Source organism: Mustelus asterias, chromosome 22, assembly GCF_964213995.1.
Source record: "Mustelus asterias chromosome 22, sMusAst1.hap1.1, whole genome shotgun sequence".
NCBI classification, from domain to species: Eukaryota; Metazoa; Chordata; class Chondrichthyes; order Carcharhiniformes; family Triakidae; genus Mustelus; species Mustelus asterias.
In genome coordinates, this window is record NC_135822.1 from 63,347,643 (window position 1) to 63,371,212 (window position 23,570).

Here is a 23,570-nt window from a genome sequence, read left to right on the forward strand (position 1 = left end):
AAGGAGAAAAGTTTAAAGGGAATATTGGCGGGGGGGGGGGGGGGGGGGGCTTCTTCACGCAGAGAGTGGTGGGAGTGTGGAAAGAGCTGCCGGATAAAGTGGTAAATGCGGGATCACTTTCAACATTTAAGAAAAACCTGGACGGGTTCATGGATGAGAGGGGTGTGGAGGGATATGGTCCAAGTGCAGGTCAGTGGGACTAGGCAAAAAATGGTTCGGCACAGACAAGAAGAGCCAAAAGGCCTGTTTCTGAGCTGTAATTTTCTATGGTTCTATGATGTGGGTGCTGCTGACAACGCCAGCATTTATTGCCCATACCTAATTGCCCTTGAACTGGCTTGCTCAGGTAAGGATGGCAGATTTCCTTCCCTAAAGGACATTAGTGAACCAGATGGGATATTGTGACAATTAATGGTTGTTTCAGGGTCACCAGCTTTTATATTCCAGATTTATTAATTGAGCAACTGCCATGGTGGAATTTGAATGCATGCCCCCAAAGCAGTATCCTGGGCCTCTGGGTTACTAGTCCAGTGACTAGTACACCACTGTCTGCAGAGGAGCGTAGGTGTTCAATTGATCAGTATATACAAGACCAAGACTGATAGATTTTGTGCACAAAGGGGAAGAAATGGATCTGGGAATGAGCAGGAAATGGAATTGATGCACAAGTTCAGCTATGATTTCACTGAATTTTATGCTCAAGATTCTGGAGTGAGACTTGAACCCACAACCTTCTAACTGGGAAGCAGGAGGGCTCCCCACAGAGGCACGGTTAACACTTTGAGACGAGCTTGTGTTTTTTTCTCCACTTTGTGCCTGTCAGCTTAAAACCGAGCAATAAAAAATACTATTCACATTCTCGTTTCCATGGACACGGTCTCATTCCCGAAATGATAACAGATGATGCACATATTACTGTCAGAACGCCTTCCAATTTGCCCTTCAGACGGGCCAAGGTCAGAAGAAACTTGCACATCATCAAACCTCCTAATAGCCCAAACTGAGGAACATTTGCCACAAACAGCTCAGCAAAAGCAAAGGATTTTCATATCTTGGTTCACAAAAAAGATGGGAGTTGGTGTAGGCCTGTTGGCAGTGTGCTTTTAAATTATTTAACAGCCCAGCATGGCTGCGCTGAAGGGGAGGAGGATGGGAATTAGTATTCCGGAGCCAGACTTTACTGCTCTGAAACGGAACAGAAACTACGACAGCCTACTCCGTGTAAACAGACTCGGCAATGCAGAAGGAATACAGATTTAGTGCAGTGATGTAAATGCCAATATAATATCAGCAGAGTTAAGTGTAATCATGGCTATTTATAAATGATTGCATTGGGAGATGTCTTGAGAATACAGAGTTCTTCAATCTCACATTCCCTATTTAGCGCCAAATTATCATTCATAACGCTGCAAATGAGAGAAAAAAACCATTTACGCTTGGAGTGATGACAAATCATCGAAGGTTTCCACATTATATCTCATCCATCGAGCTAGGGGAGGGGTGAATATGCAATGCAGAATGAAATCACTGGCTTTCACAAAGAAATCGGCAGACACAAAGAACCTCAGCTCCAAATCTCAGCACAGCCCCCACATCCCCGGCAAATAACTGGGAAAAATGACACAACCTTTTTATTTAAGGAGGAATTTAACTTAATCAAAAGCTGTGAAAACAAGCAAGGATATTGACCCTCGAGTTCTGCCACAGCCCTTCCTGCATGTTGTCAAGGTGCAAATTGTGGACTTGAAAGTAAGTATGAATATGGGGATTAAATCCCCATCACAACAAACTGAAACAGTCTTTTACACTGCCCAAGGGTAATGAGGGCAGCAGGGCCCTGGCAGCAACCTTCAGGATAAACTGGCCAATTCAGGTAATAATGTTCCCAGATCCCAGCCGTAGCAGGTCATGCCATCATACCTGTGCTGGACTTCAAAAGGAATTATCCAGTTCTACGCACTTCTCTTGCTCTTTCCCTGCATCACTGCAGATCTTTCTCTTTCAAATATGCATCCAACTCCCTTTCCAAAGTTACTGCAGATTCTTCTTTTAGTGCATAACTAGCTACATACCACTCTCTGCTTTCTATCTCAACCAGTTTTGTATCCACATTCCTACTTTCTCTTCAATCCCATGGTTGCAAATTTTGTAACATTTTATTGAATACCTTTTCAAAGCCCAGAAACACAGTAACCGCACCCCTCCTGCATCTCACCATACCCCCTACCCCAGCGCGCGCGCACACATGCGCACCTCAACACACACATAGTAAGACACACTCCTTTACATGTAATAAAAGAGTTGCCTGATTACTGAATACTGGTCATTTTTGCTAGTGCAGAGATATCCAAGGTAGACTACTAAATTGTGCAGCACGTTTCTCTCAGACACACAGCATTGCAGTATTTTGAGAATCTGTACCATCTGCGAATTCACATCCTGGCTTTGTAAATGCCTTGGAAATGACAAGAATGCAAATGTGACCACTGACTTATGGTAGGAACCAGATTGTCAGAACTTAATGATGTATCAGATCTGCAGCATGGTAAGATAACTTACCCCACGAGTTGAATAAATGGATCACATCATACCCAGGACAATGGCATTTATGGGAATACACAATTAGCGGGAGAGGAGGGGAATGAGAGTTCAGTGAAGGTTCCTCCAATTCCTGGGTTTGTGGCCATCTCCTTGCCAAGTGGCAATCCTTGTGATTGTGGTATGTGGCAGTAAAGGGGGCCAGTCAGTGGACAAGCCCGAGCAAAGAATGACAGGCTCACCCCCCCTCCATTTCCACTGCAAATGTTGAAGGATTCCTGGAAGCGCTCTCTCAGACATCACATACTCCAACAGGAAAATAGTACCAAATCAACAGAATATGTTTACAAGGTTGCAGAAAAGTGACATCTCCTGAAAATCCCTTACCTGGCCCGGTTTGAAAGGTTCTTCCCTAAATTCCATTCCTTAAAGCTGAGTCTTGTCCCAGAGTTTGAAATCAAAAGGACTGACATAGTTTTCAAGCCATAAAATGTATAGACAGTGATTTGAGTGCATCATATATGAGATTGATGACATGGCAGTGTTGAATTAAATGCCACATGAAAGCAGTCAGGGGTTGAGAACTAATCGTTGCCATCCGATGCTACCAGATTTTTTCACAAACAGTTCACAGTATTTTCTTGGCCTGTTTTGCATCGTTACATGACTGTTCATGACAACCAACACGTACAAGTTCTATGTCTGTACAAAATGTGGTAATAATTGTAAAATAAAGTCATACTTCAAATTTTGCAGACCCACAGGGATCAAGCTCGTCATCCAAGCTCCCAAGGATGTTAACTCTCCACGTGCATGATTCTGCGCTGCTTAAACCAAATGAAAATTTACAAAACGGCATCTCAGGCATGCCTTTCCGCTGGTCAGCACACACAGCCTTAGCAAAGCATTAAATTTGCTAATTTCAGCAAATGATGTCATCTCATTCTGATTTCATAAGAAGTAGCCTGGCATTTCCCTTGAGAGTCAGGGTTACCTGACAGTCAATCAAGGAAATATACTCAAGAGTTGATCAGAGTCCAGTCTAACCACAGATCTGAGGTCAGTATCAGCAGCAAGCTGGAGTCCTCCAAATTGACCATGAAGTCTTTCACTCTCTGGTCTGGATTCAAAGTCAAGGCTCCAAATATGTCGATCACTTAATGATGGACTCTGCACACTCTTCTGTTTGAACAGGGAATCATCCACTTAAAGTGACTTGATTACCAAATTGAAAATAGTGTGATTGTTCGAAGAGTTACAATGCTACAAGGTTTAACAAATTCAGTGAGAGAGATTGGGAAGAAGCATGAATAGAAATCTGATCTCCAAGAATTCAGGGAAATTCTCAGGGAACTGGCAATGTGGAGAAAAGAACATAACATAAGAGCTAGGAGCAGGAGTCGGCCATCTGGTCTCTTGAGCCTGCTCCGCCATTCAATAAGATCATGGCTGATCTTTTCGTGGACTCAGCTCCACTTACCCGCCGCTCACCATAACCCTTAATTCCTTTACAGTTCAAAAATTTATCTATCCTTGCCTTCTAAACATTCAATGAGGTAGCCTCAACTGCTTCACTGGGCAGGGAATTCCACAGATTCACAACCCTTTGAGTGAAGAAGTTCCTCCTCAACTCAGTCCTAAATCTGCTCCCCCTTATTTTGAGGCCATGCCCCCTAATTCTAGTTTCATCTGCCAGTGGAAACAACCTCCCTGCTTCAATCTTATGTTTCTATAAGATGGATTGACTTCTGGGTTACCCTGCTGCTCATTAGCGTTTGCTACAAGTTGACTAGAAATATAACCAGTAAGATTTATCTATTTATATTGCAATTTCAAGTTCTGACAAGTGCTCAGGTGCTCCACTGGAGCATTTTAGATAAAAGTTGACATCAAGTTGTGGAAGGAAGTATGAGAACAGAAGACCAAAAGTTTGGTCAAAGAGGTAACTTTGAAGCAGTGACTCAAAGGAGGAGAGGTAGAGAGGCAGAGACTTTTAAGAAAGAAATTGAAGTTGAGGATCTAGGCAGCTGTAGGCACAGCTGCCATGGGGTGGGGGTTGAGGGAGGGGTGGGGGGAGTGACGCAAGTCAGGTTTCTGCAAGATGTCAGAATTGGAGAAGCACAGGTATCTCAATAATTGTTGTTCGGTTGGAGCAGTTACAGAGAGAGAGGGAGAGGGCAAGACCATGTAAGGATTTGCTTAGGATAGCTTGACGTGCTCGTGATGAGACACCCTCTTCAATTAAAAAATAAACCCAATGAGCACGATTTAAAGCATAAACCCAGTTCTTTTTTTTCCAAGATGAGTGACAACCATCTCGTAGAGACCAAGCTTCACAGTTCAGGGTATTGACAAGTGAGTCAATGCTTGGGTAAGGCGTGCTTCACTGCTCAGTCACACTGCGATCCAAAGCCAATTCGAGCATACCATTCTGCAAGGCTCACATTGAGAACAACTCCACCCAACAATCTTCCACAACTCATCCTTTATCAACAACATCTAGCAATGTTCAGCCTCGCAAAGTGAAAGACATAACAGTATGGAGAGCTAAATTCAGTGACAATTTGCAACTCTGCAAGTGAACCAACTGTCGGAGAAAAAAAAATGAAATGTTCCAAAAATAATTTGCGATACTGGATGGGGAGTTGTGTATGGGGTTTCTCACGGCTCTGTGGAATTCACACTGTAAAATAATGTTCCTAGAACAGGATGTGAATGTGAACGATTTGACATCTGATGATGATTTTCAGCACATCGACAACTTAATTTAAAATAGTTACTCTCCACCACCGCCAAATGCACACCAATATGTTGCTGCTGCAAGAGTTTGGCAACAATATTATCCACTTAGATAGCAAGGAATGAAACAATTCATGGCAACTTCCACATTACCTCCTTGCTCTTGTACTCTATAACCTTCAGTTATACAAACTGCTCAAGTAAGTAGCTGGAAAGGAAAGATGAAAAAAAACTCAAAAATTAAAAAAGTTTGAAGATCTCGGGTGGGAATTTTCGGTTTTTCGGGTTGAGCAAAGCCGGAAAATCTCCATGTGTCAGATAAAGCCCAAGATGGGGTGCAATGTCTTATCTTGTCAGCTTGGATCTTGTTTGTCTCCCTTGTGGGGGCCTGGAATTGAATTCAACTGGAATTTGAATTTGGTTTTTGGAGCAAGCAAGAAATGGATGTGTGTTTGCCTGGTCCACTCTTGAGCACTGACTTTGTAACTTTGAGAACGGAGTCTTAAATTTAAGAAAAATGACCTCAGAACATTAGTCCGGGCTTCTGGAACACTTGTGACAGCACCACTGTCTCCCCTTAACGTGCAAGAGAGCGGCATTCACCTATTCTTCATCACAGTATGAAACTGGAGATCAAAACTGATAACACCAAAATTAGAAAAATCTGTCAAATCAGCCAAGAAGATAAGGAGCCCCAGAAAATGCTGAATAAGATATTTTCACACTCACCCATTTAAATAAATAGAAAATTACTCAATTTATATAATTAATCGAGAGATGAAAAAGTATTTATGGTTGACAAAAGTTCATGAATAAGCAGCGATTAAATGCAACAGGACAAGATCAGTATCAGATCACCCATGATCAGAAATGAATGTCAGAGCAGGCTCGGAAAGCCAAATGGTCCACTTCTGCTCTTATTTCTCACTTTAAGATAAATGTAGGCAGGCAACATTTGGTCCAACTACGTAAAGTAGAAGAAACATTGCTAGTCACAGAACAGGTGTAAGAAAGGTGTCAAAGTGGTGAACTGTAGCTATGTGGTGAATTGAAAGGTGCAGAGTGTTCAATCGGATTTAATAGTGAGCTCAGAAGTCCCTCAAGGGCAGGAAGCAGCCATTCGGCCCATCAAGTCTGCATGACCTTCAAAAAGGGCACTTTTCATCATCACGGTATTTAAAGCAAGCTAGCTATCAGGACATCCTTGATGTCTAAAAGGGTCTATCAAAGCTTTTAAAGGGAAAGGAAACCATTCAGGTTTGTGGCACAGAAGTTGGCCATTTAGCCCACAGTCAAGATCTTTACTAAAGTGGTCTGAAAATCACTGATAACATGGGGAGCAATATAAACCTTGACAATGCATCCTGGATTCAAATACTTCCAGCATTATCACCATTAACTCAGAACTATCTATCCCCTATCCCCACACATTGGCTATGGCCAATTCACCTAATCTGCACATCTTTGGACTGTGGGAGGAAACCGGAGCACTGGAGTGCAAACTCCACGCAGTCACCCAAGGCCGGAACTGAACCTGAGTCCCTGGCGCTGTGAGGCAGCAGAGCTAACCACTGTGCTGCCCATCCAGCATAGAGGAATGTTAGGGACCCAATCTATTTTGTCCATTGTGTAGCTGTTTTAAGTGTGTTTTATACTGCATGTCGTATATATTTAGTGGAGCTATTAAAACTTGACCTCAATGTTTCAAGACGTTTGTTAGTCTTTGAGGAGCAGACAGAATGTCTAACCATGAATGAAAACCTCTTCTAGTACAGGGACAGCAATGTCTGAAAGGAGGGTGAGGTGGAGTGGGAGGTGGTGGAAGAGGTCACAGATTACAATTGCCTAAACATTTAGGCTGAGCTGGGAAATGTGGAGCTAGGCAAGCAAATTTGAAATGGGATGACAGATACGTTGGAATTTATGCAGGACAGGATGCAGGTAACGAAGATGTGGGCAAGCTGGTGTCTCAGCAGGTTTTCCCCAGCAAGTTGCTCAGCTTAGCAGATCATCACAAGGTGCTTATCAGCTGGCAATGGGTAGTTGAGGAGCTGTGTGTGGCTCAATAGTCCTCACTGCTCATCAATTGAGATGGATAAAAATCCAAAATTGCCATCCCTATATTTCATCTCGTTCTCACCCCTAGAGACTGGGTTTGGTGGACTGCCATGCTCCCCACAGAGAGAATGTAGAGAAGGGATATCTTCAGCTACACTCCCATTTTCCTGAGACTTCAGGATAATTAGGATTCAGGAAGATGGGTAAATTTAAATCAGCAACATACAGGGAAAAGTAAGTTAAATTAATCTCTTCTAATTCCCATCTGACATCAACTTTATGCAAGCAAGCTTAAGACTGCATTTAATGCTTCCTCAGACGAAACATACATTCATCACAAGCAACAGGTAGTGTGCTGTCACAGGGAAATGTCACTTGGCTACCATTGGAACAATTATGCTTAATTGATTTGATTTGTGTCTCACAGAATGGCTCTGTAGCTGCATTGTAAAGTTCAAGCAGGGTTTGTACAGAATGCATAAAAAGAAGTCCGCCATTTTCATGTAGAAATATGTCTCCCGAATCTACCATCTGCACAAAAAGCTCAACATTCAGCTCATGGGCATTCACAAAGTTAACACTTTAGCAGCACACAGAGGGAAGACTCGCAGGTTATCGGCTCTCTTTTCATCATCACGGTACTTAAAGCAAGCTAGCTACCAGGACATCCTTGATGTCTAAAAGGTCTATCAAAGCTTTTAAAAGGAAAGGAAACCATTCAGGTTTGTGGCACAGAAGTTGGCCATTTAGCCCACAGTCAAGATCTTTACTAAAGTGGTCTGAAAATCACCATTAGCATGGGGAGCAATAAAAACCTCGGCAATGTATCCTGGATTCAAATACTTCCAGCATTATCACCATTAAGTCAGAACCATCTTCGGTAATTTATGCTGGATACTTCGCACTTGGAAAAAGTTTGTGTCTGTTGGTGATTAAGAAGTTATTGTTTTAAAAAAAACAGAAACAATGCTGGACAATGGGTAGAATGTCATCAGATTTCAGCTTTCAGAATTTTACCACACTCTGACCTTGAGTGTGGATTCACTCCAAATCTTCAGATTATTATATAATGGAGGCTGCTCTTTGAAGCTGTACTGAGGGGCTGTTGTGTTTGGGGACCAGAGCAGAAACCCCAGAGCATATTACGAAGCCCCATGAGACCCCAACAGTTTTTCTATTTGGCATTAGCGTGGGGATAAGGTGTTTCACTCCAGGTGTGATTGTATTGACACACTCGGAAGCTTTCATCAAAACAAACTTTATTTAACAATACAGTTTAACTATAATGAATGAATTAGCTTCACTTTTACCAATTGAAGTACTTAAACATGACAAGATACAGTTCTTAACTGCTAACTTATCTCTATTAGCTTCAATTCAAGCAATATTCCTCTTCTGGACTTAAACGCTTCTTCAAAATCAGTTAGCAAACCCCCATGCTTGTACTTATTAACAGTCCCCGAGCCTTAGGACACCTCGAGAGTGAGAGAGACCAAGAGACAGACACCTGTCTTCTGACAGCCCCAAACAGCAGCCTCCACAGAGAGAAAGAGGAAGAAAGCGAACTCTTACTTCAATCAGGACCAGGCAGAAACTGACTCTAAAATTAAAGAGAACTGTGTGTTTTCCCTGCAAGATTACCTCCCCCCATTCACATGAATCTGCCTGTCAGTCAACTTCATCAAAACCCTATTCTGAAACCAGAAAGGGAAAATCAAAACAAACAAAAATGCATCAACTCAGATTAAAACAAACATATCCCGAGCCATAGTCAATCAGTATCTTGCATTCTTAGCATGTGAACTACCGTGTGCAGACAAATCGGCACTGTGTAAACAGAGTTGAATTTTAAACGCACCCCCTTACAAGAAACATGATAAAAATACATTTCTTAAAGACACAGTATTATCACACAAATGTAATGTGAAACAGGCGGCCATTTTGTCTCCGTATCTGGTTCAGGTGAGTCTTGAAAGAAAACTTGTTTATTCATTCATGGATGTGGGCTTCACTCTCTAGGCTAGAATTTATTGCCCATCCCCAATTGTCCTTGAGGTGGTGATGGTGTGCTGCTGTCTTAAAGCACTGCGATCCATGTGCTGTAAGAACATCCACAGTTAGAAAGGGAGTTCTGTAGGATTTTGATCCAGTGACTGAGGTCGCTTTCTTTCTCTCTGTGGAGGCTGCAGTTTGGGGGCTGTTAACAAGTACAAGCATGTAAGCATGGGGGTTTGCTAACTATGTGGCTCGAAGGGGAGCTTCTCAGTGATGGTGTTCCCATGCACCTGCTGCCATTATCCTTCTAGGTGGTAGAAGTCACAGGTTTAGAAGATGCTGTCGAGGGGAGCCTTTGTGAGTTGCTGAATACATCCTACAGACCCACAACCACCTTCCTTTGTGCTAGGTATGCCTCCAACTAGTGGAGAGCTTTCCCCATGATTCCCATTGACTCCAGTTTTGTTCAGGCTCCTTGATACCACACTCAGTCAAATGTGGCCTTGATCTAATAGAATCCCGACAATACAGAAGGAGGCCATTTGGCCCATAGAGTCTGTACTGTCCACAATTTTTCCAATGATCGATGATAGTTTTGTGGTGTAGCTTGCAATTTGAGTTTTATTGTTATTAATTGTGTGATTCGAACGTGTGCCACTTGAGGATTAGCCTGGGTCTTTGGATTACTAATCCAGTGACCTCATCAATGTTTCCCCCCAAAATATGTCAACAGGAAAAACACCCATGACAGAGCTTCCTTTTGATGATGCAAGACATATACGACCATCAACCATTAATTGGAGTCCAAAATGTGGCAAGATTGCAGTAACAAAAAAATAAGATTTTGTTAACCAAAACATTAAAGCAATTGCTTTCAAAAAATGTAGTCACAAAAAAAAAAGAGTTGGACAAGACAACAAGCAGTGATTTGCTCAATTGGTTTAACCAACGTTGTTATTATGAGACAAATAGCTACATTCTGTGCTGTGAACTTTGCTTGCTTACTGTCCTTTTGAAGACTTCAACCAAACTCTTAGAAGCACAGAATGAAACAGATGAGAAGGTGATCATTCGGCCCATCCTGCGTGTTCCAGTTCTTCGGGAGAACTATCAAATCAAGTCTAAAGATCTATTCTAGCCCTGTCTTGAATACAATCAATGACAAAGCAGCTTAGCTTTCTCCAAGGTAGAGAATGCATCAAATTCACAATCTAAACGAGAAGAAATTTCTTCTCATCTCAGTCCTAAATGGCTAAATTAGCGCCTCTCAATAGTCAGGCTCAACCCAGGATGCTTGGTTACTAAGGTAACGGACAGCAGTTGCTTCTAAAGCACAAGAGCTTTCAATCAGTTGCCATGGAATTGGCATCTATCACTTTGCCCAGTGAAGCACAATTCATTCAGGCACTTAGTTGATTCCCATCAACCCATTACTGCACAATAAAACCTGCCATGTCCAACACTGTCTCATTTGCTGTTGTTTCATTCATTATCTAATTAATCAGCACACTCGGTTTTACTAGATTAGATACGTTGAATTCAAACACAAAAACATCAGCAAAGATGGAATAGTCTCCTACACAAGAAATCAGGCTAGGAGATGACACAGTGGACGTCTTTAAAATGATGAATCTGGCAACAGGTGAACCAAAATCTGATCACTTTGCAAATTCCCCACGGTTGAATTAGCTTTTGGCGTTCTGCTGCTATCACAGCACCATGGGTAATGACGAACAGCAGAGGATGAATCATGCAAGCTCATGGGTGAGCAGCCCCTCAAAACAGCAGGAGGGTCCTCACTGAAAAATTCTGTGCAAGCTTTCATGGATCACTGAGGAAGTCACTCCATTTCCCACATGGCCAAACCATTCCCCAGCACACATCTTAGTGGGCAGATCAGGGAGGAATTCAACTCAGTGCACACTTGTCAGGCTTCCAAATTTGGCACAATGGTGAATACTGTGAATAAAGTAGTACTACTTCTGGTCACTTATGGTGTTATTAAGGATTTGTATAATCCTGAGGTTATGATAAACAAGGTTTGAATGAAGTAGCAATTGGGAAATGTGTTAGAATAGGCCAAAGCCTGACTTGTTCCATTTGATTTTACAACTACGGATACTGTAATGCTGATGGTTGTGAAATTATATGTATAATTGGCCGATAAAGATCTTGAAATCATATCTACGATTACACATTAACCACCAGAACATGTGCAGATTCAGCAAACCCAAAAGAAAACACTGCTTTACCAAAGATTTGCAGGGCTGTAAGGAAAGAACCGAGATGTGGGACTAAGTGGATAGCTCTTTCAAACTGCTCATATAGGCACAATGAGCTTTCTTTTGTGCTGTATCTTTCTCTACTTTGCAATATTATGATGTGGAGATGCCGGCGTTGGACTGGGTAAGCACAGTAAGAAATCTCACAACACCAGGTTAAAGTCCAACAGGTTTATTTGGGAGCACAAGCTTTCGAAGCGCTGTGCCTTCACGGCGCTCTGAAAGCTCGTGATCCAAATAAACCTATTGGACTTTAACCTGGTGTTGTGAGACTTCTTACTGTTGCAATATTATGGGTTGCAAATAGCTCTCGGTTTCATTTGGACCATTTCTGAATATTGGACTGGTGATTGAGATTAGAGTTGGTGGTCAGGTGACATGACCCCACTGACATCTCCCAATTGAAGCATACAGAAGTGGACTATCTTCATCACTCAGCATCTGAATCGGTTAAGTTGGGCTCCACGCGAAAAGAAAACTGCCCTTTCTATTCTGCCAATCAACATGCCAATCAAAACTTAACATGACAAACATCTTTCATAAGTGTGAATCTTCTCTCCTGCTCAAGTTGTCTCTGTGTCCTCTCAATCTGACATTGGCAGAATGTGTGTCATAATTTGCTGTTGGCACACAGGACACTGGCACACTGGGCTAAAACTACTCATGGTCATTTAGCTAAGGTTTCTTCAAACCTGAGACACTGAAGACTCTCACCCAGTTTGGATTAAATAGTAATTTGAGTCCTGGAAGTGAAATATCATGGTGTTGACCTATTCTGCTCCTTGTTGGATAATTCCTTCCTCACAAGAGGTAATCGCAATGAACTGTCAGTCTGAAGGGGCTCGACAGGATAGATGCTGAGTATCTGTTTCCGCTGGGCAGGCACTTTAGAACTTGGGAGGTCAAAGGTTGGAATTTTGTCAGTTGCCCGACTCCTGGTTCAAAAGTCAGGGGTGAGCCTACATCTGCCTGAGTGAGGATGAGATTCTTTCCCCAATCTGGAAGGAAGTCCAGCTTCGTAGAACATTGCCCAATGGCCAGCAGCGCTCTGATTACAGTAATGTCACTGGGGGCAGTGATCACTGCTCCAACATTCCCAACGTCAATCAAGGCTGGAGCTGGATTCGGTGGCAAGTGGGGGAGAATAGGGAACCATCATCAGGAAGGCAGTGGATCATAGGGGAGGCGATGGCCTTGTGGTGTTATCGCTAGACTATTAACCCAGAAACTCAGTTAATGTTCTGGGGACCCAGGTTTGAATCCTGCCACGGCAGATAAAGAAATTTGAATTTTAAAAAATATCTGGAATTAGGAATCCACTGATGACCATGAAGCCATTGCTGATTGTCGGAAAAACCAATCTGGTTCACTAATGCCCTTTAAGGATGGAAATCCGCCGTCTTTACCTGGTATGGCCTACATGTGACTCCAGACCCACTGCAATAAGATTGGCTCTCAACTGCCTTCCGGCAACTAGGATGGGCAATAAATGCTGGCCAACCAGCGACGTCCATGTCCCATGAGTGAATGAAAAAAAACATGAGAGCAGCTAACGCCATGCAGGAAGGGACCTCCATCAGGCACAAGTCCAACATGAGATCCATGCTGCCACCGGAATTTACCTGACAACCTTGCCATGTAGTCTGGGGACCCTCTGTTGCTGGCAAATGCTTTGCTGACCGATTCCTCCTGCTCCATGCTCTACCTCACTGAACTCACCAATCATAAGACTCAATCACAACACACTAACACACTCAATCACTAACACGGCACAGTGGCACAGTGGTTATTACTGCTGCCTCACAGCGCCACGGACCCAGGTTCAATTCCGGCCTCAGGTCACTGTGTGTTGGGTTTGCACTTTCTCCCCGTATCTGCGTGGGTTTCCTCTGGGTGCCCCAGTTTCCTCCCGCAGTCCAAAGATGTGCCGGTTAGATTGACTGGCCATGGTAAATTGACCCTATTTTCAGGGGGATTAGCAGGGTGAATATGTGGGAATAGGGCCTAGGTGGGATTGTGGTTGGTACAGACTCGATGGGCCGAATGGTCTCCTTCTGTACTGTGGGGAATTCTTAGATTCTTTGAATGGGGGTACCATTCAATTTGTTCAATGATCTCATGAGCAAAGTGCAATGGGTCTCAGGAATGAGTGGGGAGGAACAGTGCACCCACCAGTTATAATGTTTTGTTATATAAATAAATGAGCGACGTTCCAAAGTTACTGAGTGTCAGTGTGAGGAAACAGAATGCAAGTGTTTGCACTCATATGGCATAAGCTTGGATGTCGAAGACCCTTCAGCCCATCTGACTATCAACCTCACTATCACATTTGGTCAAGCTGGAATCGTAGAGTTAATGGAAATCCCAACGGGACACAGTTCCTTCTCAGTTCAGTTTGTCACTCAGCATTTTTTTTAAACAAGGGCACTGCATTATTTTGACAACCTTGCATTAACATTCCAAAACATTATTAGCATTCTCTTTTCCAAAATAATAGTGCAACACAAGAAAATAGAAATGTGAAGAATGAGCTTCCTCATGCTATTCGCTCCAGAATGTATAAACCAATTTGAATTAAGATGCAAAACCTTTAAAGTGTCAAATTGTGTTGAAAGATCTGGCGTGTTATTCATCAGCTCAAGTATGAAATTAGAGCAAAATCCTGCAAGGACAGCTCTGGTGGGTTTTGTGTTTGTTCCTTCAAGAACTGTGTGGGCGAGCTGCTGTCAGCACCACAGAGAGTAGCTATAGAGGCTTTGAGCGTGGGCTACTTAAATACTGCTGCTCCAGTATTATTAACTGTTCCAAACATCAGGAGCTTTTCACACCTATAATGAACAATCTCACAAGAATAACCATTGGATTTTCAACATCCTCTATCAGAGGAGATAGTTTATTTACAAAAAACATGATTAAATAACCCATTTGTTTAATGGTGATCCTCAGCATTAATTTGGCCACAGTATTGCTTTTTGCAGGCATGCGTCTGCTTTGAGTTCCAACACTCTGTTCCATGAATGAACAGGATGGCAGCAACAATTTGTTTCAGAGACTGCAGAAACCAGAAAAATGGGTCAGAGGTCCTAATCTAAATTATTATCCACTGATCCATTGAAAGTGTGTGGCTGATGAGGGCAAGGTGACAGCTACGGTATTCCCCACATGCAAAGAGCCTGGCAATGACCATAATCTCTGCTCAAAGAAGGATGGCCACTCCAGCAAAGTCATCCATACCACCCTCCACAAATGTGAAGACCAAGGAAGAAATATGACGTGAAATAACCCCACGCTGCTTTCCCCTTTCTAACCTTGAAGTTCAAAGGCCAATTGCTGGCCTTCTGTTACAAATCACTAACTTAGCCTTAGTAGGTCAGGGGTCAGGCCCGAGTATCTCTGATGGGCATCAAGCACGACAATGTAAGCTACTGATCCATGAAGGCACCCAAGAACATGGGCGAAATCTCTCTTTGTTCTTAATGATACGTAAAATATCACGATATCATCTGAATGATATCTAATCATGAAAGTTATCAAGACATCCAGAGAAAGACAATGGGAAGAGGGAATGTGGGTCCATTAAAAATTGAGAGAGTCAAAAAGGAATCAGAATTACTGCTTGGTGCCCATCTTCATTATAGAGGAAGAGGATAAAACACCAATGAAAATGAGAACCCAAAAACCAGTCAAGAGTAAGAACTGAGTATTTAAAATAACTAAGAAATCAATGACTGAAAGAATGACGGGACTTGAGATAGACACATATACAGGAACTGTTAGACTCTGACCAGGGTAAGTAAGAAACAAGTTGGGCGACTGCAGATGCATTCCTGATAGTTTTCCAAACTTCTTTTGATTTTGGAACTGTCTTTTTTGGATTTGAAAATTGCGAGTGTCATTCTATTAATTTGAAAAGGAATGAGGAAGAAACCAGAAGGACAAACATAACACCTGAACATCAGTTGTGGGCAAGTTACTGAGATTTACCATTACGGATAGTGACTGAACATTTGAACAGGTATGAGTTGATCCAAGAGTTTGTGTGCAATTGTAATGGGCAAGTCATTTCTGAGTGTTTAAATCTTTTTGAGGAAGTCACAAATATGGTGGACAAGGGAATCTCTATGGATGCTGTCGATAAAATGATACACGAGATGATTTGCTGAAATTAAAGTGAATACGATCGTAAGTAAGCCTGTAAATTTGGTTTTAACTGGTTGGAAGGTGTAGAAACAAAGTAGGGAGAAGGGAAATGTACTCTTGATCAACGCAACGTGATGTGATGATCCCAACCTGTACTCGGGCCTCAATTTTTCACAAATACATCCATGATTTGGATGAAGGCACTGAGTTGTATGGGCAAATTTGAAGATAACACAAAGTTAGGTGGCACAGTATATGGAAGTGGGGAGTTACAAAGAGATGCAGACAAATTAAGTGAGAAAAGAAAACTGCAGCAGATGGAGTCCAATGTGGGTAAGTGTCATATCATCTACTTTGGACCCAAGTGAGGAAAATTAAGTATGTTGTTATTGACAAGAGACTAAGAGCATTGAGGAACAAAGTGATTTAGGGAACCTTGTTCACAGATGTTGTGGAATTTGTCTTCAGGGGGGTTAAAGCAAAAAATTCACCAGAGTCTTCGTTGGAGCTCATCTGGGATACTATGTTTAGTCTTGAGCACCAACCTTGGGAAAGAAATACTGTGAATCATCCTCATGCTTGAAGGGTCAAATTATGAGGACAAGTTGCACAAATTTGTTCCATGTTCCTTTGAGTTTCCATAGTTGAGGGATATTCAAATGAGTGTGTCTAAAGGATTATAATTAACTTATCGGTAGACACACAGAAATTCTTTCCTCTGGAGGGGAATCCAGAACAAGAGGACATACTGTTAAAATCGGAGCAGTGAAATTAGGAACCACGTCTGCAGATGTAGCACTGAAGTTTAAGTAATGTTACCCATTGTAACCATAAGTTATCATTGAAAAAATAGCAGATGGACTTTTGACATGTGACCTGACTTTAGTCACTGCTATTTTAAGGCAGAATTTAATGCGTTTATTTCTAATCGTTCAAGAGCATAAGTTAAGTAGCAGAGAGAAGAGCATCACAGAAACATATTAATATGCCGATATTAGCACAGCAATTTCTAACCCCTTCCCTCTGCAGATTATAATTTAGCTCCAGCTCACTGGTATATTCTCAACTCCACACAACCCAGAATGCTTAATAGTCATCCTCTGTTTTCAAAAAGGGAATGTACAAAAAAGGGATGTACAAATTAACTCAGTAAGAGTTTTAACAACACCAGGTTAAAGTCCAACAGGTTTATTTGGTAGCAAATACCATTAGCTTTCGGGGCGCTGCTCCTTCGTCAGATGGAGTGGAAATGTGCTCTCAAACAGTGCACAGAGACACAAAATCAAGTTACAGAATATTGATTAGAATGCGAATCCCTACAACCAACCAGATCTTAAAGATACAGACAATGTGGGTGGAGGGAGCATTAAGCACAGGTTAATGAGATGTGTATTGTCTCCAGACAGGACAGCCTGCAAGTCCAGGAGGCAAGCTGTGGGGGTTACTGATAATGTGACATGAATCCAACATCCCGGTTTAGACCGTCCTCATGTGTGCGGAACTTGGCTATCAGTTTCTGCTCAGCGGCTCTGCGCTGTCGTGTGTCGTGAAGGCCGCCTTGGAGAACGCTTACCTGAAGATCAGAGGCTGAATGCCCGTGACTGCTGAAGTGCTCCCCCACAGGAAGAGAACAGTCTTGCCTGGTGATTGTCGAGCGGTGTTCATTCATCCGTTGTCGTAGCGTCTGCATGGTTTCCCCAATGTACCATGCCTCAGGACATCCTTTCCTGCAGCGTATCAGGTCGACAGCGTTGGCCGAGTTGCAAGAGTAGGTACCGTGTACCTGGTGATTTAGGGAACCTTGTTCACAGATGTTGTGGAATTTGTCTTCAGGGGGGTTAAAGCAAAAAATTCACCAGAGTCTTGGTTGGAGCGTATCCTAGATGATACGATCTAGGACACTAAACCTCTGCAAGACGTGCCGGATCATCGACATGGATGCCATCATCTCACGTGAGAACACCATCTACCAGGTACACGGTACCTATTCTTGCAACTCGGCCAACGTTGTCTACCTGATACGCTGCAGGAAAGGATGTCCCGAGGCATGGTACATTGGGGAAACCATGCAGATGCTACAACAACGGATGAATGAACACTGCTCGACAATAACCAGGCAAGATTGTTCTCTTCCTGTGGGGGAGCACTTCAGCAGTCACGGGCATTCAGCCTCTGATCTTCAGGTAAGCGTTCTCCAAGGCGGCCTTCACGACACACGACAGCGCAGAGTCGCTGAGCAGAAACTGATAGCCAAGTTCCGCACACATGAGGACGGCCTAAACCGGGATGTTGGATTTATGTCACATTATCAGTAACCCCCACAGCTTGCCTCCTGGACTTGCAGAATCTCACTGGCTGTCCTGTCTGGAGACAACACACATCTCTTTAACCTGTGCTTAATGCTCCCTCCACCCACATTGTCTGTATCTTTAAGATCTGGTTGGCTATAGGGATTCGCATTCTAATCAGTATTCTGTAACTTGATTTTGTGTCTCTGTGCACTGTTTGAGAGCACATTTCCACTCCATCTGACGAAGGAGCAGCGCTCCGAAAGCTTATGGTATTTGCTACCAAATAAACCTGTTGGACTTTAACCTGGTGTTGTTAAAACTCTTACTGTGTTCACCCCAGTCCAACGCCGGCATCTCCACATCAAATTAACTCACACAGGAGACTGTGGACGGTGCAGCCTTCCCACAGCCACCGTTCCACCCCGCACGCACACACACTCTCAGTGATTGCTTTTAAAGAGAATGCTGAACTTTAACAAAAGACAGGAACACTAAGTGACAGGATATCAATCTCCTCTAATTTTGAAGAAATCAAGGATACAAGCACTTGTGTATTGGATGCAGCTAATATTCGTAATATTAAAATCTAGGCCAATTACAGGGATTATTAAACATTAACTTGCCACTGCAAGTTTTGATTTGCCCACCTGGCACTGATTTTGTGCACCCCTTTTATTTTGTTTTCAACACAGCATGACTGTTGTGAGACACTGCTGAGTTGGGTGGAGTGCGGAATGCATAGGGAACTGCAGCACAATTAAAACCTGCAGAGAGGTAAGTAGTTTGAAATTGCTCTTGGTCAGACTGACAGGTGAACACCTTCACTTATTTAAATGAATCCTCTCATAACTTGTGCTCTTAAACTATTTGACTTAAACTATACTGACTGTGACAACGCAAGTTCAACCAAACACTGCTGCTCACAGCCAGTTGCAGTCTGGATCCAGCTCTGCCTCAACTGATGCTGCCGACATTAAAATCAAAACCATTTCCTGACGTTCTGTGCCTTGCTGCTCATGACGATGATGGTCTGCCTACCCTCCCTGTGTGAAAGATATCGCAATGAGAGAAATTCCCTGACTGAGAAGAGGAATGGAGCAGGTTTTGCAAGAGCCATGTTTCCTTGACAACAAGACTTGGTTGTTTTTCAAATCCTGCTTCTCAGGTGGGAATGTTATTGTGTACTGCTGTTTGAATGATGCTGCCTCTCTTTTCTTCGCTAGTTGCATACCTGTGGCAGAAGCACAGGCTGTGTTGTTGACGTTAAGTTGGAGAAGAATCTGAATGTGTAAAATAAGCCGGTATGCTTGAAATACACTTGACGAAATGGATAGCATCTCACATGACTTCCATTCTTCCTGCCAACCCTGGATTTAATCTGTGATATGCACCATCCAGGTATAATCCTAGACTGACAGTCCATGTTCTAATCCCAAGGCCTGATCCAGGATCTGTCAGCCTTGGCGAAGTGGCAACACTCTTGTCTCTGAGTCAAAAGTTCGAGAGTTCAAGTTCCACTCCAGAGACTTGAGCACAACATCACGAGTGACACATCAGTGTGGGACTGAGCAAGTGCTGCATTGTTGAAGGTGCCAACCTTCAGAGGAGACCTTAAATGTCGGCCTTGTCTGCCCTCTTAGATGGGCATAGAAAGATCCCATGGCACTATTTCAATAACAGAAGAAGGCTTGTGCACTAGCGTCTTAGCCAATATTTACATCTCAACTAATACCACAAATAACTGATTATCTTCTTTTCATTCCTGCTTGGGGGAGGTTGCTGTGTGAAAATTCCGACAATATAACAATTTACCTTGAAATAATTAATTGGTTGTTAAGTGAGGGGTGTGAAAGGCACTATATAAATTCTGGTCTTTCCTTTCTTCTCTGTACATATGCTTGCAAACTTTTATGCCTCGCCCATCAGCAGTTTGTTTGCACGTGGATGCCTGCAGATTGTTCCTGTTTATGGATTGCCCTGAGACTCTCATGCTAATGCTTTCTCCACATGTTATCTCAGTCACAAGTTGTCCATTAGCTAGTACACTTCTGTCTGCTTGGCACTGTAGCCACTCATAGCAAGTGTTAGGATTCAAACTCCTCCTTCTTATGGATCACAAAGTACTTCGAGTAAACACAAGACACTTCCAAGTATACAGATACCAAGGATGAGGGATCAGCTCAGCCCAGATCACGGAGTGATTTTAGGCTTCAAGTCCTCCCTCTTAAGCTTTCTGAGGATGGCTGAAAAACATGCTGCTTTATGCACCATCTAAGAATACGAGGAACAGGAGGCGCAGGCCATGCAGTCCCTCGAGCCTGCTCTGCCATTCAATAGGACAATGGCTGATCCTGAAACTCAACTCATTTTACCTCCATCAATAGGTACTGATGGCATTGATCAGATCTTTTCATAAACCCAGCCCTAAATTCTTCGAGCGCGATCTAGTCATATACTACACTATAGCTAATAGATACCTCTACATATGTTTATTATTCTATCCCCTAAATAGCTCAAGCTGATGCCATTATTGCCACTTTTCTTATCAGAGGACAAGTTGTACATACCTCTCACAACACTTCAAAAATATTCTGCTTAGCTTGAAAGACCTGGTGCTCCAAGATACAAACAAGTTTGCCTCTTAATCCTAAACACTCCAACAAGTTCTGAACAGGTATATGTTGGACATTGACAGCAGACTGGTCCAACTGACTCTGTGTTCCTCCGAATGCCAATCCAATAATAATTGACCAAGTTATTAGTCAGTGTTTCTGTAACTTCACCAGTACCAGATGTGTGTTGTTTTGCGCTATCATGGATAATTATTCATCATTCATGAACTAACAGCTGCTTCAGTATACCCATCCACCCTCATCTACAACAGTCAAACAAGTTTACAAATATTTTCACTCTTTGTTCTGAACGCTTAACTATTCAATACAAACTAACTTATGAAGGATGAAAATGAATAACATGTCTTCAAAAGTGGCGTTAAAAATGTGGCTAACTCCCTGTCTTTGACAAGCTCAGTTGCCACTGAGCATTGAAGTCCAACCATCCCGAAGTTACTGTGAAAATCCCCTCGTTGCCACACTCCGGTGGGTACACCGAGGGAGAATTTAGCATGGCCAATTCACCTAATCAGCAGGTCTTTCGGACTGTGGGAGAAAACTCCCGGAGTACCCGGAGGAAACCCACGCAGACAAAGGGAGAATGTGCAGACTCCGCACAGTGACCCAAGCCGGGAATTGAATCCTGGTGCTGTGAGACACCACTGAGAGACACCATGCTGCCCCCATAACTCATCTCCTGGACACTGCTGAGTGGTAGCCTCGTGACAGCAGGTGGTGTATCCAGAGCATTACTGCAGTTTAACAGAGTCGGAATTAGCAGGCCCTTCACACATGACAATATAAAAAGGTCCATCAAGTGTTACATCTGCATAGCTGGCAATTGTGTGATACCAAGCCAAGAATTGACAGATCACAGCAATCAATCTCTCCCAGTCAACAGACAGACTCAGAAATGACATGAATGCTCGTTTGTTTTGGGAGTTTCAGCTTCAAAGTCACCTGTTCCTTTCAAGTACTGCATCAAATGGGTGTGTGTGGTATTCAATCCCAGGGTTAAGTTCCTCTACTGCTGTGAATTACTGCTGGTAGAGGGCAGATTATCACTTATTGCTCCTTTTTCCATATAAATCATCAATGAGTGTATTACTTTTTAAGCAAAATTGGAACAAGTTTCACCAGTATTATCATCAATTATCCGTTCACTTTTATTGAGTTACCATGAGTTTACTGGCCGAGTCAAAATCCTGGAACTCCCTTCCTAACACCAGATGGACTGCAGTGCTTCAAGAGGGCAGCTCACAACCACCTTCTCAAGGGCAACAGGGGATGAGCAACAAATGCTGGCTTTGCTCACGTCCCACAAAATATCAAGAAGAAAAATAATCTCTGCTTTTCTTCTTCACTTGCTTACAGGTGGTCTGGTTCCTGAAACTTCTCACATAACACCAGCTGACCAGGAACGATACTCAACATCAGGGTACCCAAACCTATTGAAGCGAATGTAGTAGCATTTTCTGGCCTCACACAAGCAACCCACCACAAATGTTTTCAGAGTTGGGAACCTCCAACTTCAACTGGTAAATGCTCCATTTTACTCTTCCCTCCCATTCTGCTGCAGAGGGCAGAAACACAACATAGTCACACTCTGTTTCAGATCTATACCCTTCTGTTAAGGTAGCAAATCTCTTCCTACTTGCTTCTGTATCCTGCTGCTCAAAGAATTCCTGACGAGACGTGAACTAAAATGACTGTACAGGGCCATCTGCCCGGGTTGCAATCACAGGCCTTTCATCCAAATCATGAAATAATTCAGTGTGAACAGATCAAATGCTTCTGCCTCAATACTCACCAATATTGGAGTGTTTCAACAGCCGACAGATTCGAGCTTCTCTCTCCAACTTCTGGTGATCTGCAAGAGAACAAAGACAAATAAATCAAAAGGAAACGGTGGTGGAAGACTCAGCAACAAATCAATCGATGGATCAGAAATTGGTTTGATTTTTAGGCACAAGAACTGGTTAAGAAAATCTGCTCAGAGATATCAGAACGAAGTCACAGAACTTAAAAAGACTGCAATCATAAATAGATGAAACAAAGATAAAATACACATATTGGGTAACTCACAGTGCAAGAAAAGCCAAGTTAGCTCTTTGGGTTGTGATATTATTCTGGAAACAGTTTTGAGTTCAGATCGAGCACTCTGATTCAAAACAGTAACCAAGCCTCCTGCTCTTCCAATTACTTTGAACCTGCTGTGTCTTTCCAGTACTGTCTCTTCCCAAAGTTCAGACACTTGAAGGGTGAGGGGAGGGAGCACTCTTGAAGTTTCGGAACTGAATCGAGCGATTTTCCAGGAAAGTTCTTACTACCTCCCCTGATCACATTGCCCCTATCTTACCTTCCTCCTGTGATCAGGGGAATTTGAGATAGGGATTGTGGACCTGCTTGTGTGTGTTTGAGTGTCTTTGGTAGTTCATGTTTGCATTCGAAGAATGCAAGAATCATCAATTTTTCTGCATATGTTTTGAGTGCGTTTGATTGTTTACCCAAAAGTGCTGCCAACAACACCCCCCTGGTGGGGTCGCAAACTTGAATTAAATGCTGTGGCCCACCCCTTCATGGGTCCCAAGATGCACTTGAAGAAGTGGCTGGCTTCAACTGTAATGGAAACAAATGATCATCTGAACTTATCCTGAGCAATGCAGTCTGGCCATACAAGTCACCATGCCAGCTTCCAAGCTTGCTGACTTCTCCATTTCCCAGCCATTGACTGCCAGCCAGGAACAAGGGCAGAAACAACACCCTGAAAGAAATTAGACAAGTGCATTCCTCTGCAGTGCAGATTGGGCAGTAAGGCAGAACTGCTCTTGAAACTGCAAAATACTTTTGAGCGAGAGCTGGACCTGTTTCTGGCTGGAGTGGCGATCACAGTTGGTAGTGTGGATGATTCATCA

The 23,570-nt window shown here is 42.9% G+C and overlaps 1 protein-coding gene across 50 annotated transcripts in view; it reads right to left on the minus strand.

The window, feature by feature from the left end:
* The window catches only part of LOC144510121 (calcium/calmodulin-dependent protein kinase type II subunit beta), a 268,446-nt gene that overhangs the window by 145,132 nt on the left and 99,744 nt on the right, over positions 1-23,570 (minus strand). For all 50 annotated transcript variants that reach the window (XM_078239439.1, XM_078239470.1, XM_078239437.1 and 47 more), the window contains exon 3: positions 22,466-22,525. In XM_078239439.1, the coding sequence (XP_078095565.1) occupies positions 22,466-22,525 (60 nt within the window). The remainder of the gene's footprint in view (positions 1-22,465; positions 22,526-23,570) is intronic.